This window comes from Macaca fascicularis, chromosome 7 (genome assembly GCF_037993035.2).
Source record: "Macaca fascicularis isolate 582-1 chromosome 7, T2T-MFA8v1.1".
Lineage (NCBI taxonomy): Eukaryota > Metazoa > Chordata > Mammalia > Primates > Cercopithecidae > Macaca > Macaca fascicularis.
Window position 1 is genome coordinate 168,910,001 of NC_088381.1, and position 26,712 is coordinate 168,936,712.

General features: G+C 53.5%; 1 protein-coding gene across 33 annotated transcripts in view; it reads left to right on the top strand.

Moving 5' to 3' along the window:
• The first annotated feature begins 9,808 nt into the window (after positions 1-9,808).
• Positions 9,809-26,712, top strand: part of LOC101866646 (uncharacterized) — a 35,524-nt gene continuing 18,620 nt past the window's right edge. For 3 of the 33 annotated variants that reach the window (XM_073998224.1, XM_073998226.1, XM_073998228.1), the window contains exons 1-6: positions 9,809-9,908; positions 12,392-12,500; positions 12,719-13,429; positions 15,114-15,227; positions 19,427-19,570; positions 19,861-19,994. In XM_073998224.1, the coding sequence (XP_073854325.1) occupies positions 19,530-19,570; positions 19,861-19,994 (175 nt within the window). In that variant the 5' untranslated portion in view covers positions 9,809-9,908; positions 12,392-12,500; positions 12,719-13,429; positions 15,114-15,227; positions 19,427-19,529. Of the gene's footprint in view, positions 9,909-12,391; positions 12,501-12,718; positions 13,468-15,113; positions 15,228-16,202; positions 16,333-19,426; positions 19,571-19,860; positions 19,995-26,712 lie in introns of all 33 variants that reach the window. The other 30 variants (XM_065518486.1, XM_073998225.1, XM_073998227.1 and 27 more) reach the window with 20 other exon arrangements.

The window sequence follows — 26,712 nt, forward strand, 5'->3', positions numbered from 1 at the left end:
ACAGCTGAAAACAGGATTTGAATGACTTCTGCTCCAGGGAGGCCCCTCAGTATAAACAGTGAGAATTTCTGGGAAATGTACATAAGGCTAGACTCGCGGGAATGGATGTGGGCCCAGATTCCCGATGCTCCCACTGAAGTGAGAGGTGCCAGCTCTTCCTGGGCATCCCAAACCTCTGTGGGCTCTCTCTTGTGGTTAAATGACAATGTTATCGTTTCATTTCTCATTTAATCCTCCAGGGAGAGCATTCACTCAGTCTCAGGGCCTGGGCTGAGCAAGCGACCCATCTAAGATCTAAGCAGAGGCGTGCAGAGTGGAGCCTGAACACACTAGGTGTGCAGTTCAGCTCCCTTGTTGGCTCTGAGCTCAGTGAGGCAGGGTGCTTGTCTCATCACTTGTCATTTTATCCCTAGCCATTGGCATGTAAAATAATGCCAGCCCTAGGTACCCAGGAAGTGCTTCTTGAATGGAATGAATGAATGGATAAGTAAAACAATCTGAAATTGTCTTTTAAAGTTGACAGAACTCAGGCTAAACATTCAAATACTCTGCTGGTGTATTTTGGAGGAGCCCGTTCTGAGTGTGCCTGGCCTGGCTTCCCTGCCTATGTTCCCTGTGCCCCCTGCCTATGTTCCCTGTGCCTCCTGCTCCAGAGTTCCACCTCCCTAGCCCTGGATCTTGACCCTTAACGTCCCTATTTAGTTGGGTAATGTAGGAGGCTTTTAGAAAATAGTCTGTCGCCAGGTGCGGTGGCTCATGCCTGTAATCTCAGCACTTTGGGAGGCTGAGGCAGGAGGATCTCTTGAATCTGAGAGTTCCAGACCAGCCTGGGCAGCATAGAGAGACCCTGTCTCTTAAAAAAACAATCAATCAATCAAACAAACAAACAAACAAACTTGATGTGGTGGCAGGTGCCTGTAGTCCCAGCTACTTGGGATGCTGAGGCAGGAAGATTGCTTGAACCCAGGAGTTTGAGGCTGCAATGAGCCATGATTCCACCACTGTACTCCAGCCTGGGCAACAAAGTGAGACCTCGTCCCAAAAAAAGATAAATAAAAAGAAAATAGTCTGCTTTAGTCTGTGTTCAGAGCAAGTCTGTGGCATAAATATCAATTTTCCTATTTTTGGAGGGGGGAAACCTAGGCCTGGCAGGGCGAAGTGGGCAGGACCCTTCTCAAAGGGCCAGGGTGCTAGTAGCCACCGTCCTTCCCCCACCACCTCCAGGCCCCCATCCCCCACAGTTCACCATTGCAAACACAGCTTTAGGTTGGGAGCTGGTGGAGCCAAAAGGCCGTTCAAAGGCAGCCTTCATTTGCTTTTCCTTATCATCACATGTGTGAGGGCAGCTCTGTTTACCTAGAGGCAGTCGTCTTTGAGCTCATCCTTTCCGCAAACACCTAAAGGGTATGTGGAACATTTGAGCCCCTGTCTCAGAGGGCGCAGCGTTTGCACAACATAAGCCCCGGCAGCTCAGTAGACGGGTGTAGGGGGTAGACTCAGGTTTCTGGGCGAAGCACTGAGAGCCAAGGTGACTTGCGGTGTTCTGGGATGACCTTTGGTGACCTTCGGTCCCGTCCAGCGACCTGGGGTGGTGAAGTTACCCCAAATGGGAGGAAATGAACTCTGGGTAGGCTGAGGCTGCAGGACGTGTTGGCATGATGGCTGTAGAAAGTGCATGCATCAGGGGCTGGTGCACTTCTCGGCTGCTCTGAGAATCTCCCACTGCCCCGGCCTGGGATTCCCAGGAAGGGAGGGTGGTGGAGGCTACAGAGGCGCACAGACCTTGTCTGCCAGGCCTGGAGCTGTTCCTGCAAACAGGAGACCGATGTAAAGGTTCTGAGCTCCACATTCTTGTGGAGTGGGTGGCACTGTGAGGCCTGCTCTCCTTGGGGCAGCGGGGGCTGTCTGCAGGAGGAGGGAGGATGCCACTTGGGTTACTGAGCACCTACTGCCTCATTTAACCTTCTCAACACCCTTGGGAGTCTCGCTCTGTCACCCAGGCTGGAGTGCAAGTACTATTATCCCTGTTTTACAGGTGGAGAAATTGAGGTGTAGAGAGGTGAAAGGATCCCAGCCAAAGTCAAGTGGTGGTATCAGAATTCAAGCCAGGCCGTCTGAGTTGGGAGCCTGTGTTCTCACTCACCTTGCCTGATGGCCTCCTCACTGCCAAATGTCCCATGCCAGGCTGCAGAGTCCCCACCCCAACCAGGAACAAGAGAGTCACAGGAAAGACGGCAGGGGCAGGCCAAGTGTCCTGGGAATATTTTTATCTGGAATATTTGTTTTCCCACTGAGCTTGTAAACGACATCTCAGATTCCACACTCTGAGACAGGAAGTCTTAAATAGGAAGACAGCACCCTACACAGCCCTTGTCGGCCATGAGGAGAGAGGGCGAGGGGCCAGGCGGCTGTGTTCGGGTGGTCAGCCTGGGCTGCTGACGACCAGCGAGGCTCAGCCCAAAGGCCTGGAGTGGGGACGCTTGTTTCTCTTTTCCCTCTGGCCGATTATGGGGACTGGCAGGGCCCGTCCCCAAAACCTCAGTGGGGCGCAGCTGTTTTGCATTTCAGAGGAAGCATTCAAGGCTGTTCCAGACTGTCCCACGTCCGTGGGAAGGGAAGGGTAGCAAGGCACCCACGGCACAGGCCTTTGCTCATGGACCTAGCTGATACGTTGGATTAACTTTTAATTTAATTAATTTTTTTTTTTTTGAGACAGTTTCACCCTTGTTGCCCAGGCTGGAGTGCAATGGCACGATCTCGGCTCGCTGCAACCTCCTCCTCCTGCGTTCAAGCGATTCTCCTGCCTCAGCCTCCCTAGTAACTGGGATTACAGGCATGTGCCACAATGCCTGGCTAATTTTGTGTTTTTAGTAGAGACGGGGTTTCTTCATGTTGGTCGGGCTGGTCTGGAACTCCTGACCTCAGGTGATCCACCTGCCTTGGCCTCCCAAAGTGCTGGGATTACAGGTGTGAGCCACTGTGCCCGGCCAAACTTTATTTATTTATTTGTTTGTTTGTTTGTTTGTTTATTTATTTACTTACTTACTTATTTTTGAGATGTAGTCTCGCTCTGTCACCCAGGCTGGAGTGCAGTGGCACCATCTCGGCTCACTGCAACCTCTGTCTCCTGGGTTCAAGTGATTCTCCTGCCTCAGCCTCCTGATTAGCTGAGACTACAGCCACCCGCCACCAGGCCTGGCTAATTTTCGTATTTTTAGTAGAGACGGGGTTTCACCACGTTGACCAAGCTGGTCTCGAACTCCTGATCTCAAGTGATCTGCCTGCCTTGGCCTCCAAAAGTGCTGGGATTACAGGCATGAGCCACTGTGCCCAGCCAGATTGACTTTTACAAAATTACAAAATAAAATTTTTCTTCTTACAAAATCAGTGCAAACTACATGGAAGACAAGAAGGCTCTTCATCCCCACCCCATGTCATATGGCTGGGGCCTGCCATGAGCACAGCACACGTTTTCCCCCATTTAATCTTCTCAACTGAAGAAGGTATTTTGTCCCCATTGTACAGATCATGACAATGAGGTTCAGAGAGGTTAAGCCACCAACCCAAGACCACACAGGTAGCAAGTGGACTAGCGCCTGCAGTCTGATCTTGGGGCCCAAACCTTCAATCACCAGGCAAGACTGCTGGTCGCCTTGTGAGCTGCACTCACTGGTTTGAAAGAAAGACTGCAGTCAGCATTTGTGACACTGTGCTTATGGGGTGGTCAGCCCGCCCGCCAGGTGCACGATGTGTGGCTCGGTAGACTCTGGGCAGCACAGGCCATTGCATGGAGTGGCACTCGCCCTGCGCTGCCATGTGCCGCGCTCTGTTTGATTCTCATCTCCTTTCAGCATCAGACAGCAGTGGCAGGCAGCGGTGGCAGACAGCAGTGGCAGACAATGGTGGCAGACAGCGGTGGTAGGCAGTGGTGGTAGGCAGGGATGGTAGACTGCCATGGTAGGCAGCAGTGGTAGGCAGCAGTGGTAGACTGCCATGGTAGGCAGTGGTGGTAGGCAGTGGCAGGCAGTGGTGGCAGGCAGTGATGGTAGGCAGCGGTGGTACACTGCCACGGTAGGCAGCGGTGGCAGGCAGTGGTGGTAGGCAGCGGTGGCAGGCAGTGGTGGTTGGCAGCGGCAGTAGACTGCCGTGGTAGGTGGAATGCATCGTCCTGTCTCCCAGGGATTGCCACTTTCCCCGGACCCCTCATGAGCTTCTGAGTGACTCTATGAAGCAAGAGTCCCGTGGATTTGGGCTTTTTGGAGAAAGTTAAAGGAGATTCCTACTTTTGCTGGTACCCTCCTCTGGGTGTGGGCTGTGACATGGACATCAGCAAACTTAGGCTCAACGAGGGAGGACTGTGTGCCCTCTGGAACCCCTGACCACTGCCTCTGTGTGCACGGGCCTCTAATCACTGGGCGTCTCCTGTGCACCCTTGGCTCCACCAGGAGTTGGTGGCTTCTGGGTTAGCTCTGAGACAGAGGTATCACCAGGCTTGGCTCAGGGAGGCCAACTGTGTGCTCTGGAGCCATCCAGACCCTGAATGTTTAAATTGAAAGTGCGCCCAGCATCGGCCCCCTTCCCTTCGACATTAAGACTTAAGACATTTCTAGTCCTTGTTGAAACCTAGGACAAATGCCTCCTCTAGGAGCCTCTTGGGTGGGGTGGGAGGTTTTCAACTGTCAGCAATCTTTTAGTTAAAAAAAAAAAAAAGAAAAAAAGAGCAAACTTTCCAGTCCTGTTCTACCTGGAACACATTTTCTCCTCTGGGGCCCCTCCCCAGGCCTCTGCAGTTCTCTGTCAACACAGCGAAAGCCACCCCCTCCCTAGCCGCAGGCCGTTGAATGGAGCAGTTCTTTGCTCCACCGAAGGAAATATTTCCATGGAGTTGGGCCAAGAAAACCCCTTGCTTGAATCTGGGGCTGGCCCACACCCAAAGCCAGGGGGCCCCGGGTGGGGGTGGGGTGGGGCAATGTGGCTATCTTTTCCTAGTGTCAAGATGTGACTTCTAAAATCCCAACCCATGGCAGTGGTCTGCTTCACCAAGACCCCGTTCTTGGCCTGCTTTGTCTTCTCGTAAATGGATTTCTCTAGGTCGCTCCAGTAGGAATGAAATCATTGAGGTGCACTTTTTTTGCTTTTACCAGCTTGGAATTTGTTCACCTCTGTGACAGGTTCAGGAGAGTCCTTCCAAAAATTGGGCACAGCTAGGTGACTGCCACTGGCACCCACCTCTGTGCCCACCCCACAGCTACCACCCATGCATGAATGCCTCTATCCAGGAACTTGGCCTTATGCTATGCAGGACATGAATCCTGGGTCTCTTGATTTTTATTTACTTAATAAAAAAAGATTTTTAAATTGAGGTCAATAAAGAAGAGGCTAAAATGGTCACTTTTCTTGTACTGTTACATTAAAATGATTTTTAAAAAACAGTTATGTCGCCCAGGCTGGCCTTGAACTCCTAGGCTCAAATGATCCTCCCCACTTCAGCCTCCTGAGTAGCTAGGACTATAGGCACATGCCACTATGCCTGGCTTTGAACTGCAGCATTAAAACATACACATACTCTCTCTCTCTCTCTCTCTCTCCGAGGAACACATGCCAGTAAAGGAATTCGTAAAAGCAGAAAGGAAGAAGAAAAATCACTCAGAATCTATTCATCCAGCACAACTAATGGTACCATCTGGGGGCATTGCCTTCCAGCTCTTTTTCATTGGCACTAGTTATAAAAAGTAGTCCCAAAGAGCAATGTCCCCTGCTTGTCCACATACCACGCTCCTCCAGAGGCTGATGAGGAAAAGGGCAACTCTGTTGTTGAACATTTACTCTTGGGTTACTGTTGGTCAATGGGGAATGGCTGGAAGTCTAGCTAGCTCAAACACACAGATGTGCTGCCTTGAAACCCAGCAGTCTACCTGGAATTAAACTTCATCCTTGGCCTTCTGTGAGAGGCGTTGAACTTTATTTGTCTTTTAGTATCTACGATTTGGCAAACTGTTCTATGCAAGGTTGGGGCTGAGCCCAGAACTCTGGTTTTAAGGGGAGCAGAGTGTTCCCGGCACTGGGAGCTGGGGTCGGTGTGTTTTCTAGAAGAGCCGCTGTCAATTTCAAGGTCCCAGAAGATAGGCCTGGTGTGTTTGATCATTTCCTCCAAATCCTTGACTACTTGATGTCAAGCCTCACCTCTTATGAGAGGCAGAAGTTGTACTTGACAATGACAGGCTTCCCCTTGTCCCACAGGAAGGAAAAACTCAGCCCTATGGAAGACTGCCCAAGTGCTCAACTGCTTCTCTGACTTGAGCTGAGGTCTATGGCAGAGTGGGAGGGGGTTCAGCAATGTTCAGGGGTTTGAATGACCAGTGGCTGGCACTAGAACTGGGGATTGGGACTGCAGTTGTAGCTTACAAGCAGCCTCCTTATCCCTGCAGCCCCCTGGGGGGAGTGCGGAAGAGGGGCTCAAGAGATCTCTGGTGCATGCTAAATTTCAGGGGTACGCAGAAAACTGGGACATTGGCTTAGAGGGGGAGGCACTTGGGGTTTGCTGTTTGTAAACGTTCGGAGTATGCTTTTTGAGAAGAGAGTGCATTTAACCATGCCTGGGAGATGGGTATAGGAGGACCTTGTCTTCATTTCCTGGCCGGCTCTTAGGAGGTTTGTCCCCTTGCCCATAAGTATGTACATGTGGATAGGAGGCTGCTCACACGGCTTTTGAGGGTTCTCAAGTATGAATTAAAAAAAGAAGAAAAATGTGTGCTTTGAATTAGATCTATGTGGAAAAAAAAAAAAAGGCAGCAAGCTAAGCCATGCGTCTGGGACACTGGCTCGCCTCCAGGATTTCAGGAGAGTTGGGTTTCAGCATGCACAGAGAGAAAGTGCTCCATTTCTCAAACCTGGATTTCCTTGTCTGTTTTCCCCTATAGATACAAATCTGAGCCCTTGAATGGCCTTTCTGAGCGAGGAAAGCATGTATAGCATTGCTCAGATTGAGAAATAGTTCAGATCCAAATATTACCATAGGTTTGGCTCCTTCAAGAATTCTTCCATTGCTTTGGACCAATAAATATTTAAAAAGTTAGGTTCTGAGCTCCAGAAAAGCCAACAAAAACATTTAAACATATGGATGTTTTTTAAAAATTGTGGTGAAACCACGTTCAGAGGAGATTAGTTTGCAGCAGTCTTTTCTTTCTTTGTCTCCCATTCCCGCCCCCCACCCCCCCATCATTTTCTTTCTTTTAGGAAGCCAGAAGGGTAAACATGTTGCCATGGAGTTCTGTTTAAAATAAAATACAATGGAAAGAAAAGCAGCATGATGAAGTAACCACATGGACTGCAGGATACACCTGATACTAATTACTGTCATGCAGAATGTTCTGGAAGACATTTGACTCGCCTGATGTATACATTCAAATCAAGCAAAGTAGGACTGGAAGACTCCTTGGGGACCATCTTGTCCAAGTCTTTCCTTTTTCCAGATGAGGAAGTAGGGGCCCAGCGAGAGGGAGGGCCTGGACCTCAGCCTTCCAGCGTGGAAGGAGAAGAGCCGGGATTCAAACCCATGGTGCTTTGTAGGAAACCCATAATTTCCACGGTCTTTTTCCTTCAGCTGTCAGTAAGGCCCTGAAATAGAAGAGTGGGGTTTACTGTGAATCTCAAAGGAGCAGGCTCAAGAGCCAGAGGGCCCAGAATAGGGCAGGGCTGGCTTCTCACTGGGAGGCTCAACTTCCTGCAGGGGCGCCAGGCCTCGAGGGGAGAGACTGGATATCGGGCGTCTGGAAGTTTCTCCTTCTAGGGGCTCCAGGAGCAATCCAACAGAGGCCTGGGGCTCCCACCAGAACGTCAACTCATGTCCTTTTGGGGCGTCAGGGCTGACGCAGGCTGGCACTGTGTCTACGACAGCCCTCCGGGCCCCCGGGTGCGTGGCTGCGGATGCTCTCTAGCGGCCACCACAGTTCCCACGCGCGGAGGGTGAATGCGAGCCCCTTGTCAATACGCGCCCCTCGCCTCTGCCCCCGAGAGGCTAGCAACCGGGCCTGCCGGCGTTTGATTGGCCGTGGGGGCTTGACGACAGGGGCTCCTGGCTGCTGATTGGCCCCGGCCAGCTCTGGCTGTTTCCTAGCTATTAATACTGTGGCTAATAAACGTTCTCCTGTTGACGCGGGTGCTCGGAGCCATGATTTTTTGAAGCGTTCTTGACGTCTGTGGCTGATGCGGGCGTTTCTGCTGTGCAAGGCCTGCTTCCGGGGCTCTAGTCCCTGGGGTTCCTGGCAAGCTCCACAGGCTGAAAAGGGGGTGTTTTCTTTCTCCCTCTTGTTACCTGACATATTAAAGAAGCGCCCCACGAGGACCCCAACGTCCCACGTCTCTATCTCCCCAACAGTGCGCCTGTTTGTGCAAAAACGAGCCCCCTGCTCGCCCTCCCAAGGCTCAGCGTCTCTAGTGACCTGACGGTCAATGTTCACTTCCCTAGTCATTAACTGTGGACGTAGAAATAGCCTTTCTCCCTTCTGTTCAGCCCAGGAAGCTCCCGTCTGATTTACAGTCACCTCGTGGGATCGTTGGGCATGGGGGGCTCCCTCTGACGCCACTTGAGCCCCCCAAAGAAGTGCGGGGGAGCGGTTCTGACTTGATGCCTTCGGTGGGGCCTCTCTGCTGTCCTCTTTGGGGCCCCTTGCTCATCCTCACCCACTTTCTGTCACCGGGCACTCCATCCTTGTCCTCCCGGCTGCCACCCACCTGTCACCCTAAGATAGATCCTCGGTCCTTTTCAACAGCATTTTGACCTTTGCGAGAGGACATTTGATTGACGGCCCTGCACGCTCTGCCACTCAGAGCCGGGCAGAGCTGCCGAGGGCTCCCACCTGTTAGGGATTAACTCTCATGTGCCAGCCCCAGAGCCGAGGCCGCGGCGGGGCTCGGCGCAACATGTGTCGCTGCCTGTTTTTCGGGGCGGTGGTGGCAGTGGGGCTGTTCCAAAGTGCATGTGTGTGGGGATCACCCCAACTTTGAGGAGTGGCCCAGGCATCTCCACATGGGACACAGTCTGCCCTCTAAAAGTACTTTCCTTAGAGGGCACGACTCCTGTCTGGATTCTTATTACAACCCTGGTGTGTGTGTAGGGGGGTACCCCTCGTTAAGGTGGAGGAAACGGACCCCGTGAAAGAGGAAGGGGCATAGCGGGTTCCGTGAACATGAGTTGTAAGCGGCAGAGCCCGGGACTCACAGCCAGGTTTTTCTGACTCGGAGACGCGGAGCTCTGTCTCCGGTGTCAAAGAGAACCAGTCAGAAACGCACGGGTGGGCTGGGAAGGGGTGACAGCCTCCGGCTTACATCTGGAAACCAGTTATGTCGCCCGGGCGTTTTATTTTCCTGAACAATAAGAGAAAGCATAATTTTCTTTCGCTAAGCCCGCATCCTCCGATGGATGTTCCGAAACCGCCAGGTGTGGAATCTGCGCCCCGACAGCCCCACCTTGGCCCTCGGCCGCCCTCGGACGGCCAGCCCTCGGGACCATTCCCCCCACACATTGTGCCCGAATTCACCCTGCCTGGCGAGTCGAGCTCACGCAGGGAAAAAGCACCCGTGACCACAGGGTGTTGGTCATGGCGGCCAGGGGCACTGCGGCAGAATTTTTTCCTCCCTTCTTTGCTGCAATCTGGGTGCGGCTAGAGCAATTTGTCATAGAATCTGGGGGGCTCATTTTTCCGGCCAATCACTTTTAGAGAAATGAGCGCATTGCAGCAGAATGCGCTGACGTCAGAGACCACCCCTTCTGCGCCTCCATATAAACCCCACCCAGCCAGCCCCTAGCGCAGACGGCGGAGAGCGGAGAGGGAGCGCGCCTTGGCTTGCTGGCCTTGGCTGCGGCTCCTCGGGAGAGCTGGGGCGCCCACGAGAGGATCCCTCACCTGGTGAGTGGTTGGCCATCCTTGCCGCAAAGGATGTGCCAAAGGAAGACGGCATCCCCTTCTGGGATGGGCTCTGTCCTCCTGGACACGCCGAGAGCCTGATCCCGGGTCCTACTGCTGGAGGCGCCCACTTCGCCTGGTCCCCGAGTGTCCGCAACAAAATTTTCAGAAGGAAAATCTTGAGGCACATTTCCCTGGGGGGAAGTCAGGGCTCCTCTCTGGGGGGTCTAGTCCTTGAGGGTGGGCTGGGTGGCAGGGACTTCAGAGGAGCGGGAGGAATCAGACGGAACCCCTCTTGGATTCGGGTGTGTGGCAGTCACTGGGGGGCGAACCCCGGATTTCCTGTATTGGAAGCCGCCTCTAGAATCGCGTTAATAGTGGGAGATATGGCGGCGATGCCTTCTGCATGCCCCATGAATTAGGGGGGGAAGCACCCGAATAGAAGGGTCTCCCGGGCATATTTGCCTTGCCAGCTGTTGGCCAGGTTTTTGGTGGATCGTGGGCGGGAGGAGTGGAGGTTCCTCTTCACGAGGTTTTCCGAATCCAAATACACAGGTTTAGTGCAGTGTGGACCCCAGGCAAAATGTAGAGTAAAATTTCCACCCGATATCATCTGGTTCTGTCCTGATCAGCCACTTTCACAGTGGAGAGAGATGGCGCCCAAGTGCAAACCTGCCAGTAGCCCCCTAGGATCAGTCCCTGCGGAAGGGGGTCGTGGGATTGGGGACAGAGGCAGAATAGATGCAGGGGGTGGGTTGGGGCAGAGAGACGGCCGTATCCTTGGGTCTGGGAAGAGGGAGGAGAGAAATGAAGAAAAGAGGTGTGTTGCCGGGGTCTGGATGCTGGGAGCTGGGGATGGGGGGCCGCAGGGGTCTTCAGAGCGTTGCATGGTGGTCACTCGAAAATCCTGACATGTTGCAGGCTTGGACTTTTGGTCAAGTTGCCTTTTGCCATTTCCTTTGTCCGAGTCAAGCCCCCCCAGGCCGCCCCCTCCCACCCTGGGCCGGCGGGCCTGGTGGGGGCGCAGGCGGGTGGCTACGTGGCAGGTTTCTGGAAGGTTTCCTGGCTGGCCGCGAGAGGGCGCTGGCGGCACTGCGGAATTTTGGGGGGCGGGGTGGGGAGGGGAGGTGGCCTTTGTTCTCCTGATGGAGGGGGTCGGGCGCGGGATCCACTGGAGGATCCTGGATTCATTTACCCAAGAGGGAACAGTTTCGAGACCCCCGGATTCACTGCGGAGGGGCCGCAGAGGCTGGGGTCGGCCTTGGCGCCGTGGCTTCCGGTGTCGTGGAGGCGCACAGAGGCACGTTAGTTGATTTCCAGTGGTTTTTTATTTCGGGGGTCTTAGGAAAGTGTGGCTTATTTGAGCAGGATGGAGAGAGAGGCAGTGACAAGGTCAGTGAGGCGCCATCAGCGGGGTCTGGAAATTGTTGCTGTGGCGAAGGAGGGAGGCACGACTTTTAGGGGCGCGATGTCGACGCCTGGGGGCGAAGGCGGGGAGCGGCAGGGTGGCCCCCTTTGCGTTACTTTCCAGCGATGTCACAGGTTCTGTCTCTCGTTCCGAGACCACCCACATGCGTGACAGCGGTGTCTGGAGGACTGGGTCTTTCTGACTTTAGTGAACGTGTGTTTAATTAATTGGATTGCCGAAGGTGGGAGTTGGGATTTCTGCGTTTCCCTGTAGCAGGCGGAGCGGCGCTCCTGAGGGGCCTGGCGCGGGTCTCCTGGGTGGCCCACGTTCCTCCGGGGCTGGGGCCGGGTGACTGGAGGCGCAGGAGGCTCCTGGTGCGGGCGGGAGGCGCTGCGCCGCGGCCACAGGTGGGCTCTGGCTGGTGGTGACTGGAGAGGTGTCGAGGGGGCGTAGCGACCTGGCGCGGTGGCCTGGGGTGGGCTGTGGAGCCTTTCCTAGCCTGAGACCTGCTGGGCACCCCCTGTCCATCCAGGCCCGCCGGCGCGGGCGGGGGCGCCGCAGGTGGCTGAGCTCCTGGGTTACGAGTGCGGGCCGCGCGCCCCCTAGCGGTGTGTGCCTGCCACGCTAACTTGGGTTTTGAGTTGCGCACGCGCACACAGCTAACACTTGTGACTTGTCAATCAAATCATCCTTACCCCCTCCCACTCCTCTCCTCCACCTCCCATTTCTCCTCTACCTCCACCCTTTCTCATTTCCTCATCCCTCCTCCCCCTCCTATTTTTCCTCTCCCTCCTCCCTCTTTCATCGTTCCTCTTCCCTCCTCCCCCTTCCCCCCTCATTTTCCTTATCTCTCTTTTCCCCTCCCCTTCCCTCCTCCCCTCTCCCTGACCCCCCTGCTTCCTCCCTCCATACCCCTCCCTCTTCCTCCCAGTCCCTCCGTAAGCCTTCCTCACTCCTCCCCTTTGCCACTCCTCCCTGCCTTTCCCTCCGCCTGCCCCCTTTGGCTCTCTGCTGTTCCGGTGCTGGCCATTAGAGGTCACAAAGATGGTTTCTAACCTGCCGCCCTCCCATGCCATAGGGTCTCTCCTCAGGGATGACATCATACGTCCACCTCCTTGTCTTCAAGGACCACCTCCTCTTCATGCCGAGCTGCTACCAATGGGCCTGCTGCCCATCTACGCCTTACGGTACCTCAACCCTCCTGCTATCGTTTCATATTCAACATGCTGGGTAGAATCTCCCAACCCCACCACTGTCCTTGCACCACCCCCAGACCCACTAGCAATTAAAAGACAATTTTAAATTTTTAACTAATCAGCTTTAATTGTAATTAATTAACTTAAACTGTAATTATGATCTAGGCTTGGGCTTTTAAGCAGGTTCTCTAACCTTTGATCAATTGCAGAGGGCACTAGGAGCACGGATTCCTGGATCCCACCAGCATACAAAGCAGCCACTGACTGACCCCCAGGACCAGGATGGCAAAGGATGAAGAGGACCGGAACTGACCAGCCAGCTGTCCCTCTTGCCTAAAGACTTAAACCAATGCCCTAGTGAGGGGGCATTGGGCATTAAGCCTTGACCTTTGCTATGCTCATGCTGTGACTCTATGAGTACTTTCCTATAAGTCTTTGTGTTCACCTGCTAGCAAACTGGAGTGTTTCCCTCCCCAAGGGGGTGTCAGTCTTTGTTGACTGACTCTGTCATCACCCTTACGATGTCTTGAATGGAAGGATCCCTTTGGGAACTTCTCAGGAGGGGGACCTGGGCCAAGGGCTTGACCAGCATCCTGCTGGCAACTCCAAGGCCCTGGGTGGGCTTCTGGAATGAGCATGCTACTGAATCACCAAAGGCATGTCCCACCTCTCTGGAGATCTTTCTGTCCTTTTCTGGGGAATGGGGTCGATGGGAGCAACCTCCTAGGGTTGTTGTGAGAATTAAATGAGATAAAAGAGGCCTCAGGCAGGATCTGGCATAGAGGAGGTGATCAGCAAATGTTTGTTGAAAAGGTTTGGCAGGTCAGTCCCTTCCCACCCCTCTTGCTTGTCTTACTCGTCTTATTTATTCTCCAACAGCACTCCAGGCAGCCCTTGTCCACGGGCTCTCCTTGCATCAGGTAGGGGCTTTGCAGAGACCATCGACGGGCTGACTTGAGTAAGAATACGAATTATGCATGTGGCCATTTCCAGAGCACTTTCTATGTGACATGAACATGGGATTTTTATGTAATATGTGTATGCAAATGAGGCAGCCTCATTTCCAGGTGAGGATGAATTTGTTAGTGTTGATTTGTGTAATTTAAAAAAGCTGAAAGGAAGAGAGGACCCGTGAGGACTGAACTCCCTGTCCCGTGGGGCAGGACTTACATTTACATTAAAGAAACTGAAACTTGGGGGGAGGTGTAAGTATTTGGTCACATAGCTGGCAAGAGAAGGGGTTGGAGTTGGACCCAGGGTGCCACGCTAGCTGCCCTCACCCCTGTTTCCCCTCTGGCCCAGCATTATACTAAGAGTCCTTTTATTTCAAACCAAATGTTTGACAATGGGACAGACTGTTTGAAATCCCAGCTGCCTGGGGTGGTCTTGGGGGTCGGGGTGGCCCCAGTGCTGGTACCATGTGCTGACTTCACCTTTTAATAATGATGTGACCTTAAACAAGTCGCTTAACTTCTCTAAGTTTCAGTTTCTTTCATGGTCTAAATGGAGATTAAAACACACACACACACACACTCACACACATACACACACACACACACACACACACACATACCCTCGTGTATCTACCCCACAGGGCGCTTTTGAAGACCAAATGCTGTAACTACTATGAAAGTGCTTTGTAAATTGCTGTGGAAATTGCAAGCTACTTAACCACCCGAGGCTGTCCCTCCTCGCTCACATGTCCAGCCCTATTCTCCCTTAGTGAGAACAGCACTGAGTAGGTGCTGTGTGTGTTTGTGTTCAATTAAGAAATTCCAGAATAAATAAAAATGAATTAATTCAACAAACATTTTCTGGAGCACCGACAATCTGCCCAGTGCACCAGGCTAGGTATCTGGTACAAAGATAATGAAAACAGTCTCTTGGAACCTAATTGGGGTCCTCATTTGATCAGGACTTTCTTTCGTCCCCTTTTAAGCCAACCAGTTTTGTCCGGACAAGACAAAACCAACTTGGGCTGCTTTAGAGAAGCCCAGCTCGGTGTAGACAATAGCTGCCCAGCCTCTGAAAGGGACTGATTGGATTATGTGGCAAATGGAGGTGCAAGGATGACTCTGACGGTGACAAACGAAGTGGGCGGAGACCTGCTTTGAGTTAATCCAGGCTATTAGGAGGGGACCTTTTGTCTTCCAGAGACTGGCAGCTTTTACCAGTGGTTTTTACATCCTTAATGTTCAGGACGAATAATTTATGGTCAGTGAAAATCTGGGCCCCAGTGAGATTCGAGTGGGCTGTAAAATCGGGAGTCCTGCTCCCAGTGAGTAATGGTAGTGAATGTTTCTGTCACTTTTTGCAACCGTCCATTCATTTGATCCTCACAACTCCCTGTCCTGAGTCAGGGCCGGCCACTGCCACTCCCAGGGAAACAGAGGCTGTCAAGAGGCTCTGTAGTTTGGGCCCCACTGGATCATTGAACTCCTGTTCCCTGAGTTCTAGAGGAAGAATTGTACCTGTCTCAGTCCCGGCCTCCTTCAGAAGGCCTCCCTCTGCATTTCTAACTTTGCTCTGCCTGCAGCCTGGAGCCTCCCAGGTCCCTGCTGTCATCTTTTCTAGCCACTACAGCCTCTGTCTTTCCTTTCACAGCCAAGCTTCTTGAAAGGCCTGTCTACACTTGCTGTCTTCCTTCCTCACCTCCAATTTCCTCTTCAACCCACTGCTTCCTGACTCGCTCTACTCCGTGGAAGGGCTCTCACAAAGGTAAAGATTTTTCTGTAGCTTAATCCTTGTCATGTTTTCAGCTCATGGACACGACGACACATTTTCATGCCTTCTCTCACAGGGCTCTGCGGCCCCGGTTCACTTCTGTGTCTTTACACTCCCCTTCACAGAGACACCTGCTCCCCCTTCTCTCGTTCTTAGCGTCCCTAGGAACTTGCATACCCAGGTCTCTCGACTTCTGGACCTGCCTCTTACCATGCTGTCTTAAGCAGTCAGGAGTCGCTGACCTGGGTTTGAGTCCTAGTTAAATTACTTAGTGCTGAGACCTCGGGGTAGGTAAACTTTTCCAAGCCAGGTTTATCTCAGTTTCAAAATAGGGTTAATCATCTTTATCTGGCAGGTCAGGTGGGATGTCTCACAGGTAAGCACCAGATGCTATTTGAAGGGCTTGAAGCAAAGTCAATAAAGCATTCATGAGAAAAATACAACTGGAGGCACCACTAGATTTTCGTATACATTCGGTTCCCATGGGGAGGACTAAAGAGAAGAAAGAAGTGGAAAGGGAGGGGCGTGGAGGAGAGACAGGAGAAGAAAATAACTAAACAAAGGCATTAAAGACAAAAAACAAGTAGGAAAGGGAGACTTGGAAAATATTAAAAGCCAAAAACACATCCAAAGACGGTTTCCCCTTACGTTAGGTTGGGCTAAAAGAAAGCAAACGGGAAGAAGGTTTTAAATTGATTATCCCAATGACAAATCCCAGGAAGCTTTCACATCAAATCACCCTAGTTTGGGTTTTTAACTCCTTCCATTGAGTTTAACCTCTTTACCTCCCACATCCTGGTAAAACCTGCCCCCTCCCCACCGCCCACTTCGCTGGTGATTAAATCCTGAAGGTACACGAAGTATTTCAGTGAATGAATGGCTAGAAGAAGAGGGCCTCCCCTCCCCCTTACCCCGGTGGTGTTTTTCAGTTTTATTCCACTTTCCGTCCTTTTCCCTTAATGAACACAGGGCTAATCTTGGGCCTTGTCGAAGGAAGAGGCTGCAGACGTTAATGAGGTTAGCTGCTGGATTCCAATATTCGTCGCATAAGGAGCCTTCTTTGTCTGCGAAGGAAAAACACACTGATTATCATAATGAGGTGAACTGGCCACTGCCGGGCCGGGGCGATGTGGCTTCTTAAGCCACACTTCTAATTTTGGTGATGGAGTCGACGTTTCTTTTGCTCCTCATTTAAGTCTTTGCCTCTGACCCAGCACGAAGTCCATTCAGTGGGGTTGAAAGTTGCAGGCAGCTTTGAGAAGGGGGGCTTTGGACAGGGTTGCATTGTAGAAAATGGCTTTGTTCGATGCTTTGCGCAGATGGAACTGGCCAGAGCATTCATTCCCTCTCTCCAAGAGCTGAGGACCAGGGGGACCACTGGTGATCAGTTCCCTACTCTAGCTCTCCTCTGACTTGTCTCAGGACCCACTGAGGACATCCAAAACTCACTCAAGATTAACAAGTGATAGGGAAGTAGTAACTCCTAGGCTTGGCCCTAGGGGAGTGACTGCAAAGTGAGTACCCATGGAATGCCTAGCCAGGTGAAGAAGTGAATGTATGTTGGCATCCCAGAGGGCCCCCCATAAGAGGGCATAGTTTGGGGTTCAGATTTGACTCCAGCAGACTGTTGAAACTGGGGCACAGTGGCTATTGATTAGTCAGGATCAATCAGTGGAGAGGAGATTAAAACTCACATCTGGGAATGTAGCATCAGAACTTGTAGTTCTCTTTTTTTTTTTGAAACGGAGTCTCTGTCGCCCAGGCTGGAGTGCAGTGGCGTGATCTCAGCTCACTGCAACCTCTGCCTCTCAGGTTCAAGCAATTCTCCCACCTCAGCCTCCTGAGTAGCTGGGATTACAGGCACCCACCACCACAGCTGGCTACTGTGTATTTTTAGTAGAGACGGGGCTTCACCATGTTGGTCAGGCTGGTCTCGAACTCCTGACCTCATGATCCACCCGCCTCGGCCTCCCAAAGTGCTGGGATTACAGGTGTGAACCATCGCGCCCGGCCTGTAGTAGTTCTTTTGCCCCTTAATATCCTCACCCACATGTCCTGTACCCTAACTGAGCCCCCATCCTCTTTTCTGATCTTTGAGCTCCCTAGAGCCCATAATTCTTTAGAGCAGGTATGTCCTGAGTCTGAAACATGCCCTTATTTGTCCCAAGCTCTGGACATTTCTCACCCCAAGGCAGATCAATCATGATTAGATCACTCCAATTAACCTTAGACTCCAGTTGGACCTTTAGCCAAATGGGAAAAAACTAGGGGATAAGGGGGGTAGTTGGAGCAAGAAAATGTTATTAGTTGAAACCTTATGGGGCCTTCCTTCCTTGATGAGTCTGTTGGCTGACGGTTCTCTGACATCGTGAATTAGAATTGGATACCGTTTCCAAGTTAGCAAAACCAACTCTACTGCAGTGCCCCATGAGAAAGAACGTGGAAGGATCTTCCATTGGCAGGTTGGGGCAAAAGCCTGAGGCAATCTTTCATCCCCTTTTGCCAAGGTGAGACTTTCCCAGTGATGTAGTTGGCCACTCTGTCTAGGGGAGTGTTGAGACTACAGGTGGACTGGGGTATAGACCTCTGAAGCTGAGATCACACGAAAACCTGGCCTCCCTGCCATGTAGCTGTTGGCGAGTAGAAAAATAGAGCACGCCTGATTCTAAATGAGAAGACTTTCTTCGATAGTAACGAAGAATCGATGGCACCCTCCTCACCCTCAGATACATGGCAATCATTAACACACAGGCCCCAAAGCCACTGTTAGTACTACAGTAGCTCCTGTGGACAGTCAAAAGCCTGGAGAGGGCATGGAAGAAATCAGTTAGCCCCGGGCAGGTTCTCTGGGGTTTTGTGCCCAAAGCTCCTGTAGCCTTAACAAACTTTTAAAAGTTAACTCCCCACGTCCCCATCCTGCTTGGGTTTCTGGACTTTTCTGAGGCGCTGGCAGAGGGATCTCATTGCTTCCTTGAGTGTAGGGGCAGCCCCTTTAACCTGGCTCCTTGAGTCACTGCTTTTTCTGCTTCTGTTGCCTTCTTCCTCGCCTGTCCTCTCTCAATGTTTCCCTCTCTTTGTCCCTCCCCAATCCCTGACCTGGCCCTCCTGTGGTGCCCTTGGCCAGCCCCGTGCTTCCTCAGGGTGTCCCAGCACCAGCCTGGCACAGAGTGGGGCTCTGTTAGAGTATGTGGGATGTAGGGTTTTGCCAGGTGAGTGGATGGAAGGACTCGACCACCACAGCTGAGCCACCAGGTGGGCCACGCGAAGAGTTCTAGGTGCAAAGGCTGGAGGGTGGAATTCATTTTTGAGAAGGGTGTGAGCAGTTTCCGACCCTGGCCCCACTTGAACGGGGGCCTTGCTGGTTGCGTCCTTGCATTCACCTGCGCGGCCATCCATCATCCAACAGTTGATCCTAACTGAGCACATCCACAGCCCTGGCTCTGGCCTGGGCACCTGCCACCGTAGCCCATCCCTTGATGGCCTCTGTGTCCCCAGGAGGGCGGGCCGGGGGGTTGCCCCAGGGGCTGGAGCAGTGGACTCCGGCTCCATAGAGGTCAGGCTGGAGGGTGTGAGGGCAGATTCAAGCTATGCCCAGGGCTCTGCTCTGGTCGGAGCCAGCACCTTCTCCCTCTCTGCCTTCCCTGCCCCATCCCTGATGCTGAGCTGTTCTGGACCCCTGGCCCTGAGTCTCTCAGGACCAAAGTGGGCATGGGAACAGCTGTAGTGTGTGCCCCCGGGCTTTGGCCACAGGTCTCCCTCTCGAGGTGTGGTTGTGACTGCGACCCTTCCCTTGCCACGATGCCTTCCTCCCCCGGGGCTTGGTCCAGCTCCTTAACCCTCTAGCAGCTGCTGGGGCCCGTGTCCCATGCAGAGGACCAGCAGGGGAAACCTCCAGGGAGCATCTGCAGGCTCTGCCTCTGCCCAGCTGCTGACTTGGCTCTCCCTGGTGGCTCTCCAACGGCCAGGTTCCTCACCCACCCGGCGCTCCGCTTGCTCTGTCTCCTGAGGTGGGCCTGACCCACCTCCCCTTCTCTGCCTCAATCCCTGGGCTCCGGGGCTCAGCTCCACAGCCCTCTGCCTAGCAGTCTGGTTCTCCCTGCCAACCCCATACCTGTGGTCACCTGGCCCTCCTGAGGTCTGAGTATCACTGCCCTGACCCAGGAGCCACTCCCACTCCAGCTGCCTGTTTCCAGCAGGTTCCCAGTGCCCCCGACAAGCCCCGGCTGGTGTCTCCATCTCCTGCCAAGCATCCTCCAATGCCTCCTCCTGTGGGCCTGGCCTCAGGGCTATGGACAGATGCCTCTCCCTTCCCAGAGACCCCTCGTGATCGTGCCCTGGTGGGTGTTGCCCCTGCCTGCCCTTGTCTTCGCCATGGCCCTGAGAGTCCTGGGCTCTGCCCTGCCTGGTCCCTTGCTCCCCACTTGGTTCTGGGTTTGGGGCTGCCTCTAACCCAGCCCGTTGCTTCTTTGCACCTTTTCCTATCATTGGACATCCCCCACTAGTCACCCCACTCCACTGAAAAGCAAAAAACTGCAGGTGAGGCCAAGCCCCGTGTCTTTCTTGGGCGTGTTTGGCTTTTCCGGGATGCTTGCCTTGCCGTGATTCTAACTCTCTGCCCTTCCCCAAGGCACGTGGGCCGTGGCCTGGCTGGGTCAGCTGAAGAACTGCTGATGGACGCCGCGGAAGAGGCCCCGATGGGGCCCACCACCCTGGACCCAAGTCTTCTTCCTGGCGGGCCTCTCGTCTCCTTCGTGGTTTGGGGTGAGTTTCTTGCTTTCTTGAGACACCAGGATTTTATTAGCTCAGCTCATGTCTCTCCTCTCTGATCAAGAGTGTCAGCATTTAATCTGGGGAGGAGGCACCCTGCCAAGGTGAATCCTCTTCACATCAGCCCGAGGGGTCTGGGGGCCGGAGAGCTGCCCGGAGTGGAGACCCTTGCTATACCCAGCAAGCAGGTGTGGGGGTCCAGCCTGGCTGATGGATGCTGTGGGCCGGCGATGGTAAGTGGGAAGTGTCCACCTCCATTCTAGACCCCCGAGAACGGCTCGGGCCAGACACATAGGAACCCTCAGTACGGTTTTGCTGAACACACTGTCAGAAGGGATCCAGGGGGCACTTGCCCTGCCCACACCCGGCCCAAGGACCCATTGATAGAGGAGGAAATGGGAATGCTTGCCTGCTCCTCAGCCAGGAAGACATTTCTTTCCACCAGCCGTGGTAGCGTCCCGCTCTGTGAGAACCGTGGTTTCTCACACATGAGGCTTTGATAATGTCCTTTAATCAAACAGTGGTTTTTGAGCAAGTTCTTCTCTTTCCTCCTTTCCTCACCCCTGACGTTGCAATGAGATGGGAATGTTTTTGTTTGTTTAAATAAAATCAGCAATGGTAGAGAAGAAGAAAGCAGGGGATTGGAGCCACACAACTCACTCGAGGACTCATCATTTGTTTATTTGTGTTTTACTAATTCAAGATGCATCCGGGAGCCGCCCAGGGCTCGGGCTTGGGGTTATTCTGGGGTGCCTAAGGTTGGGCTTTGCACTAAGGACCAGAGGGTCTAGTTGGGTGCCCTGGGAGCACCCATGCAGCAAGGTGGCTTGCACGGCAACCAAGCAAGGTGTCGTGGAGGGCAGGGGGCTCAGGGTTGCGTGTTGGACAGCCACGCCAGGGTGAAGGCTGGGCCGGCAGGAGGAGAGGAGGCTCAGCTCAGCTCAGGCCACTTTCCTTTCTGCTTCCCAGGGACTGATCCTGTGGCTCACTCAGGGCGATGGGGTGTTTTTAGAGCCAGCCGCCCTGGGAGGCAGTGTCAGGATCCTGGCATCCCTCATATCTGACGCCCCTGGGGTGGTCATTGGGGTGAATGAGTGCAGTTAGACTTCCAGAGAATCCGGGTGGGCGCTGAGAAAGTTCTGAACCATGGGGTGAGGCTGGCTCCATTCCCCTAGACATTTATGGAGCCTTGAGGGGGTCCTAGCACTGTCCTTGGCCCAGATGCCAATACTCCTCACTGGAGACCCACACATGGGGTCTCTGAGAAGGAAGTGGATGAACAGAGCTGCACACCGAGTGGGGCCCAGCCTCTAGTCCTCAGCCGTGTGCGTGCATTAGCCCGTGTGCAGTTCCCCGCCCCCCGTCCCCCACCCTCCACCCCCCCACCCCTACCGCCACCCCCACCCCCAGAGTATCTCTGGTTTCCAGCGCAGCCTCCGTAATGCTCTTTAATCAAACAGAGGATTTGGAGACAGCTCTTCTGCAGCCCTGCCCTTCTCCCCTGAAATGGAAATGGGATGGGGATATTATTTTTAAACAAAATCTGGCAGCGTAGGCAGAGGGGGCAGAGGCGCTCTAACCTGGGGCTGTTGCCTTTGTCTGCTTGTTTCTGCTCTCTGGAGAGCCCCACAGCCTGGAGAGATGGGGGGAGTGTGTGCCCAGGGCTAAACCCAGGGAGGGGGCCCAGGAAGGCTCTGCCCTGTGACATTTACTCCAAGGCTAGCATTTGCTGAGCCACCTGCAAACACAGTGATGTGGAGAAGAGGCCTGGGAGGCGAGGTTTGAACAGGGGCAGGACGCTGGGGTCCTGGGGGCGTCGTGTCCCAAGCTTACTAGAATGCATTTGAGTAGCTGGTCTGAGCCAGATGCCATCAGCTCCTGGACTGGTTTCTCAGGGACATCTCAGGACTTTCCCAAGGTGGACTAAGCCCAGGGGCAAAGTCAAAGTGAAGGCCAGGGCCACACAGGTGAGGCCCAGACAGGATCAAGCTTTGGCAGCCCCTGGCTCTCAGGGGTTGAAATGGAACCCTCTTTGCACTGAGTTCTGTTTCAGGTGCTCATGAGTATTTCGGTCTCAGGCAAACACGTATTTGGGGTTTTGTGTGTCACTAGGTAGAAAATAGGTAAAAATATACCATGTTCTCAATTCAAGAAGTTGAAACGTGACTTACTACGTCAGCCTTGCTGATGATCTTCTCGGGACCTGTTGAAAGGCCATTATTATTATTTTTTGAGATGGAGTCTTGCTCTGTCGCCCAGGCTGGAGTGCAGTGCCGCGATCTCGGCTCACTGCAAGCTCCGCCTCCCGGGTTCACGCCATTCTCCTGCCTCAGCCTCCCGAGTAGCTGGGACTACAGGTGCCCGCCACCACGCCCGGCTAATTTTTGTATTTTTTTTTTAGTAGAGACAAGGTTTCACGGTGTTAGCCAGGATGGTCTCAATCTCCTGACCTCGTGATCTGCCCGTCTCGGCCTCCCAAAGTGCTGGGATTACAGGCTTGAGCCACCGCGCCCGGCCTGAAAGGCCATTATTAAGTGCTGAAAGATATGATCATTTTCAGGAAAATTCTATTTTGATGGATTGGCCAATGCCTGAGCCATAGTGAGTGGAGATGAGACCCCATCTGACCAGGCAGGGAGCCATAGAGGACCCTGTCACGTCGGCGGAGGGCGGTGAGGGGTCTCTGGCCATTTGTCATCGTGCTGAGTGGTTCCTGGGTCCGCCTCTAGTGGCACTCTTCTGGGTGGGTGCAAGTGTCTGGGTAAAGATGGTCTGGTCTGGAAACTGGCTCTCCTCGCACCTGCCCACTCTGGGTGGCTGGGAAAGGAAACCAAGAGGGTAGCTCAGGCCTGAGCTCGTGGAAAGGAAGAAAACGCCCCCACATTCTCTCACCTGCGAGTTGCTCATTGCTGCTTCCAGGCCCCTGACCTCATGCCTCCTGCGTTGTGATTCAAACCCCAAATGTATTTCCAAGTACGTTTCTCCAAATAATGTCAAAACCTGGCAAGACTTAAGGGCAACAGGATGCATGTGTTTCTTATTCTTTCATTTACATGAAATAACTTAAATGTGTTTTTTATGAGCAATCTGACTTCCAGAAAGAATGAAAAGGAATATCTTCCCATTTTTAATGAGCTTGCTAATGAATTATTCCTTGCAAAGAAGAAGGGAGCTTTCCACAGAAGGGAGTGTGGAAGGAGACAGATTCAGGTCCCAAAGGGTTAAAGGGCAGTGGACAGTGTGGAAGCCAGCATTGTGAGCTGCAGTGGAAAAGCCCTGGGTTGCTGGGAGCGGCTTCTTTTTAGGAGACTGGAATTAATAAGTTGTGAATTGTCCCCTAGGACTGGTTCCCCCTCCCGGCTGTTTCTCTGAGCCCTGTCCCCTCTTCCCAAGGAGGAATAAGGAAGTCTAGCCTGGTCTCCCATCCCCGATTTGAGCGGATGGAAACGTCTAGAAAAGAGGTGTACCTTTCGAAACGAGGCCTCTCAAGTGTGGGGTTCCTGGTCTGGAAAGGAGAAGGATGAGTCTGCGGTAGGAGAGGGTCTTGTATGGAGCCCATTCAGAAAGGGCGGTCCCACACCTGGGCTGCCCACAGCTTCTTGGGGGAGGCTAAGGAAAGAGGAGCCACAGAACAGGCTTGCCTCCTTGGCATGGATGGGTCAGTGTTTCAGAGCCAGGAACGGTGGGAGTGCAGAGGGCCCCTCCCCTCCCACCTTCCCTCCCAGGAGCCCTGCAGGCACTGCAGCAGGACGGCACATTGCCAGAACAGGGGTCCCAGCTCCAGCCAGATCCAGTGGACATGGAGAGACCCCTTATCTGTGCCAAGACGAGCTCTGCGGTGCCTGAGACGCCCGTAGATCTGGAATTCCTAGGGCCTTCTGGGTTTGAGTCAGGTCCTGAGGCCAGGGCCTGAGCCCCAATCCTCACCGTGGAAAACTGTGGTCACTTTACTCAGGACAAACTGTGATGAGGACTTGGGACATATCTCTGTCTGTCCTCTCAGCTCCTGTCACCCCCGAGCCCCTGGCGATCGTGGGCGGCCCGTGTACAGAGCAGGTGCTGGGTTGCTGGGGCCACCGTGGGCCTCCCGACATGAGGGACTGTGTGTGAGAGAGTTCATTAAGGGAGAGGATGGTGGTGGAGGGTGTAGCCATGACTTTCTTAATTGCTCTCCAATTTCTTTGAGCTTAAAAATAAATCCAGATGGAGAGTTCTTAAGTCCCCTGCCCTGAGAGAAAGGAAGGCTGCCCACCACCTTCGGCTTGCCTCTACTCTGAGCAGTGAATAGGGTCTTTGGCAGGGGCTTAAGGAGGAGACTCTTAGCCTGGGAGCTCCCAGGGCCATTTCAGATGGAAACAAAGGCTCGGGCCGAGAGGAATGTGGGGGAGCCCCCCATGGGGAACAGCCACCTGGGGATCCTTGGGAGGGCTGAGCGTAGATGAGTTTTCCCAGGTCCTGTGAATGCGCCTTTTCAATGGAAGGTGCCTTTTCTTCAGATGAAAAGAAGAAAACGTCAATTACCTTCCCCTGAAACGGAGTGTGTGTGTGTTCCCTCCCAGGGCTTGCGTGGGGCCCCTTGCCCTTGTGTGTGTGTCAGGAGCTCCAAGGCTGCACAATGATGCACTTAACCAGCCACCGGGTTCGCGCGACCCTGGGATGCTCACGCTCTCAGATTCTAGGGATTGCTTTTGAAAGTTTCTTAGCAAAGGGGAATCAGAGTGGTTGTGCCTGTAAACAAAAATTTGATCAACTGGGGCCTGATGCCCGACATATAGCCAAAGAGACAGAATGGGGCTGCAGGGAGAGAGGTCCGGGATGGAAAGTTGGGGAAGGAGGACAGTTGGGGGCCAAAGGTTGACCGCGTGTCTGCTCCAGCCTCCTCGCTCACAGCTGGGCTGTTCCTTCTGCCACTCCAGCCCTTACTCTGGACCCTCCTGGGAGTGGACACAGAATGATTCTGTACTCAGGAAGTTGGGGGTAGGGGGCTCAGAAATCCACAGGGCCTGCTGTTTCATGGTTAGGGAGGAGAGGAGGGGGTCATCACGGCCCGCAGGGTTGGTGGGCAGCTGCGAGAGAGGGGACCCTTTGGGTTAGAGCGAAACTGTTTGCACCACCACTGCCCCAGACTGCCGTAAGGGTGAGGCCACTTCGAAGGCACCAGGGGCAAAGTCCCTGCCATGACAGGAGTGGGGCCCGGTCTCGGTCTTGGCTGGTCACTGACTTTGCTGCTGCTGGCTTCCGAGCCTCATTTGTTAAACTGGGTACTAGCCTGTCAGTTCTCCATATTCTCCAAGTCAGAAGGAGCCTGGGAGGTCAGTGCTGGAAAGCAAGGCCCCTGTTTCACCAGAGTGGGTCTCCACTCACCTCCTGGCTGGTCACACTGTCGCTACTCGGGACTTGCCAGGTGGACAGAGGAGAAAGCTCTCAGCTCTCTCCCGCAACTCAACTCGGGAGCAGTCTTCCAGACACCTGGTTACAGCCTGTGCTCAGCCCTGACTGTGGGTGTGACCTTGGCCTCTGTCTCCAGTCCCCTAGGCCTCAGTTTTCCCATCTACAAAATGGGCGAGTACAGACCCATGGTCGTCCGAGTGGCCTTGGTGCTCCTGCAGTCTCGGAGTTTCTTCGGGCCTCCCTGGAGGTCATTTGTGGTTTGTTTGCTGGGTCTTTGGAGTTGTTGGGACTTTGGGGGTCACTGGTCCACTGCCCCCTCTGCTTTAGAGATGGGGAAACCAGAGATCCCAGAGGCCCAGAGCCTTGCCCAAGGTTGCACAGTGAGCTGGCAGCAGGCCCTGGAGGTGAAACTCCTGCCAGTTGCCAGCTCCTGCGTGACCTGTGTGGTCAGGGGGTCACAGTCACCGGTCATTAGTGTGAGTCAGAGCCTGAAGAAGGTTCCCAGGGGCTGCCGCATGAGCTGGGGTGCAGGGATCCTGTTTTATGGGGTATTATTCCAAACAGGAAGGCTACTGGGCTGGTCTGGAACACCTTTTTGGTGTGTAGAGTGACTCTTGTGTAATGAGACTGGACTTGGGGCTTCAGAAGCAGGAGATGTTCGTTCCCGCCACCCCCGTGGCTCACCTTGTGCCTTTTGGGTCCTGAGACCCTCGCCAACGCCTCTGTTGGCACTATGGCCCAGTCAGCTGAGAACTTCCTGAAAAAGCCAACAGGATGACAACTTCTGGAAAAGTGATCATCACCCGCCTGCGCTGGCTGCCCATCTTAGACTCAGCTTTGCAAACATTTCCAGCTACTCTTTGTGCTGCAGTGTGTGGTAATGAACAGCTCACAAAACCTCGGGTCGGGCCTGCACCTGGTTATTACCATGGTGGGCTGCAGCTTTTGTTTTGTGACCTTGGTTGCTACAATACCTGCGAGCTGAAATGAGGAATCGAAAAATTGCCAGCTTCAATTAGACGGGCAGACTGCTTTCCCAAGGCTGCCTCCGCCACTCCAGCCATTAACAGTAAACAGGCACCAAAGAGGCCCTAATTCTCTCTAATTGCCCACTCCTGAAGCAAAGAGGTGAAATTCCAGGAAGAGGCATATGTAAACATCCTCTGTAACCTGACCAAGTAAAATTAGAGGGCTGATGGGGGCCTGCAAGAGAGAGAGGGGACACGATTTCAAAAGATGTCCCAATTACCTCTCCTGTTTTTATAAATGGGTCCGTAATGTCCGGGGCCCCAGCCTCACAAAGGTACAGGAAATTAGCTCT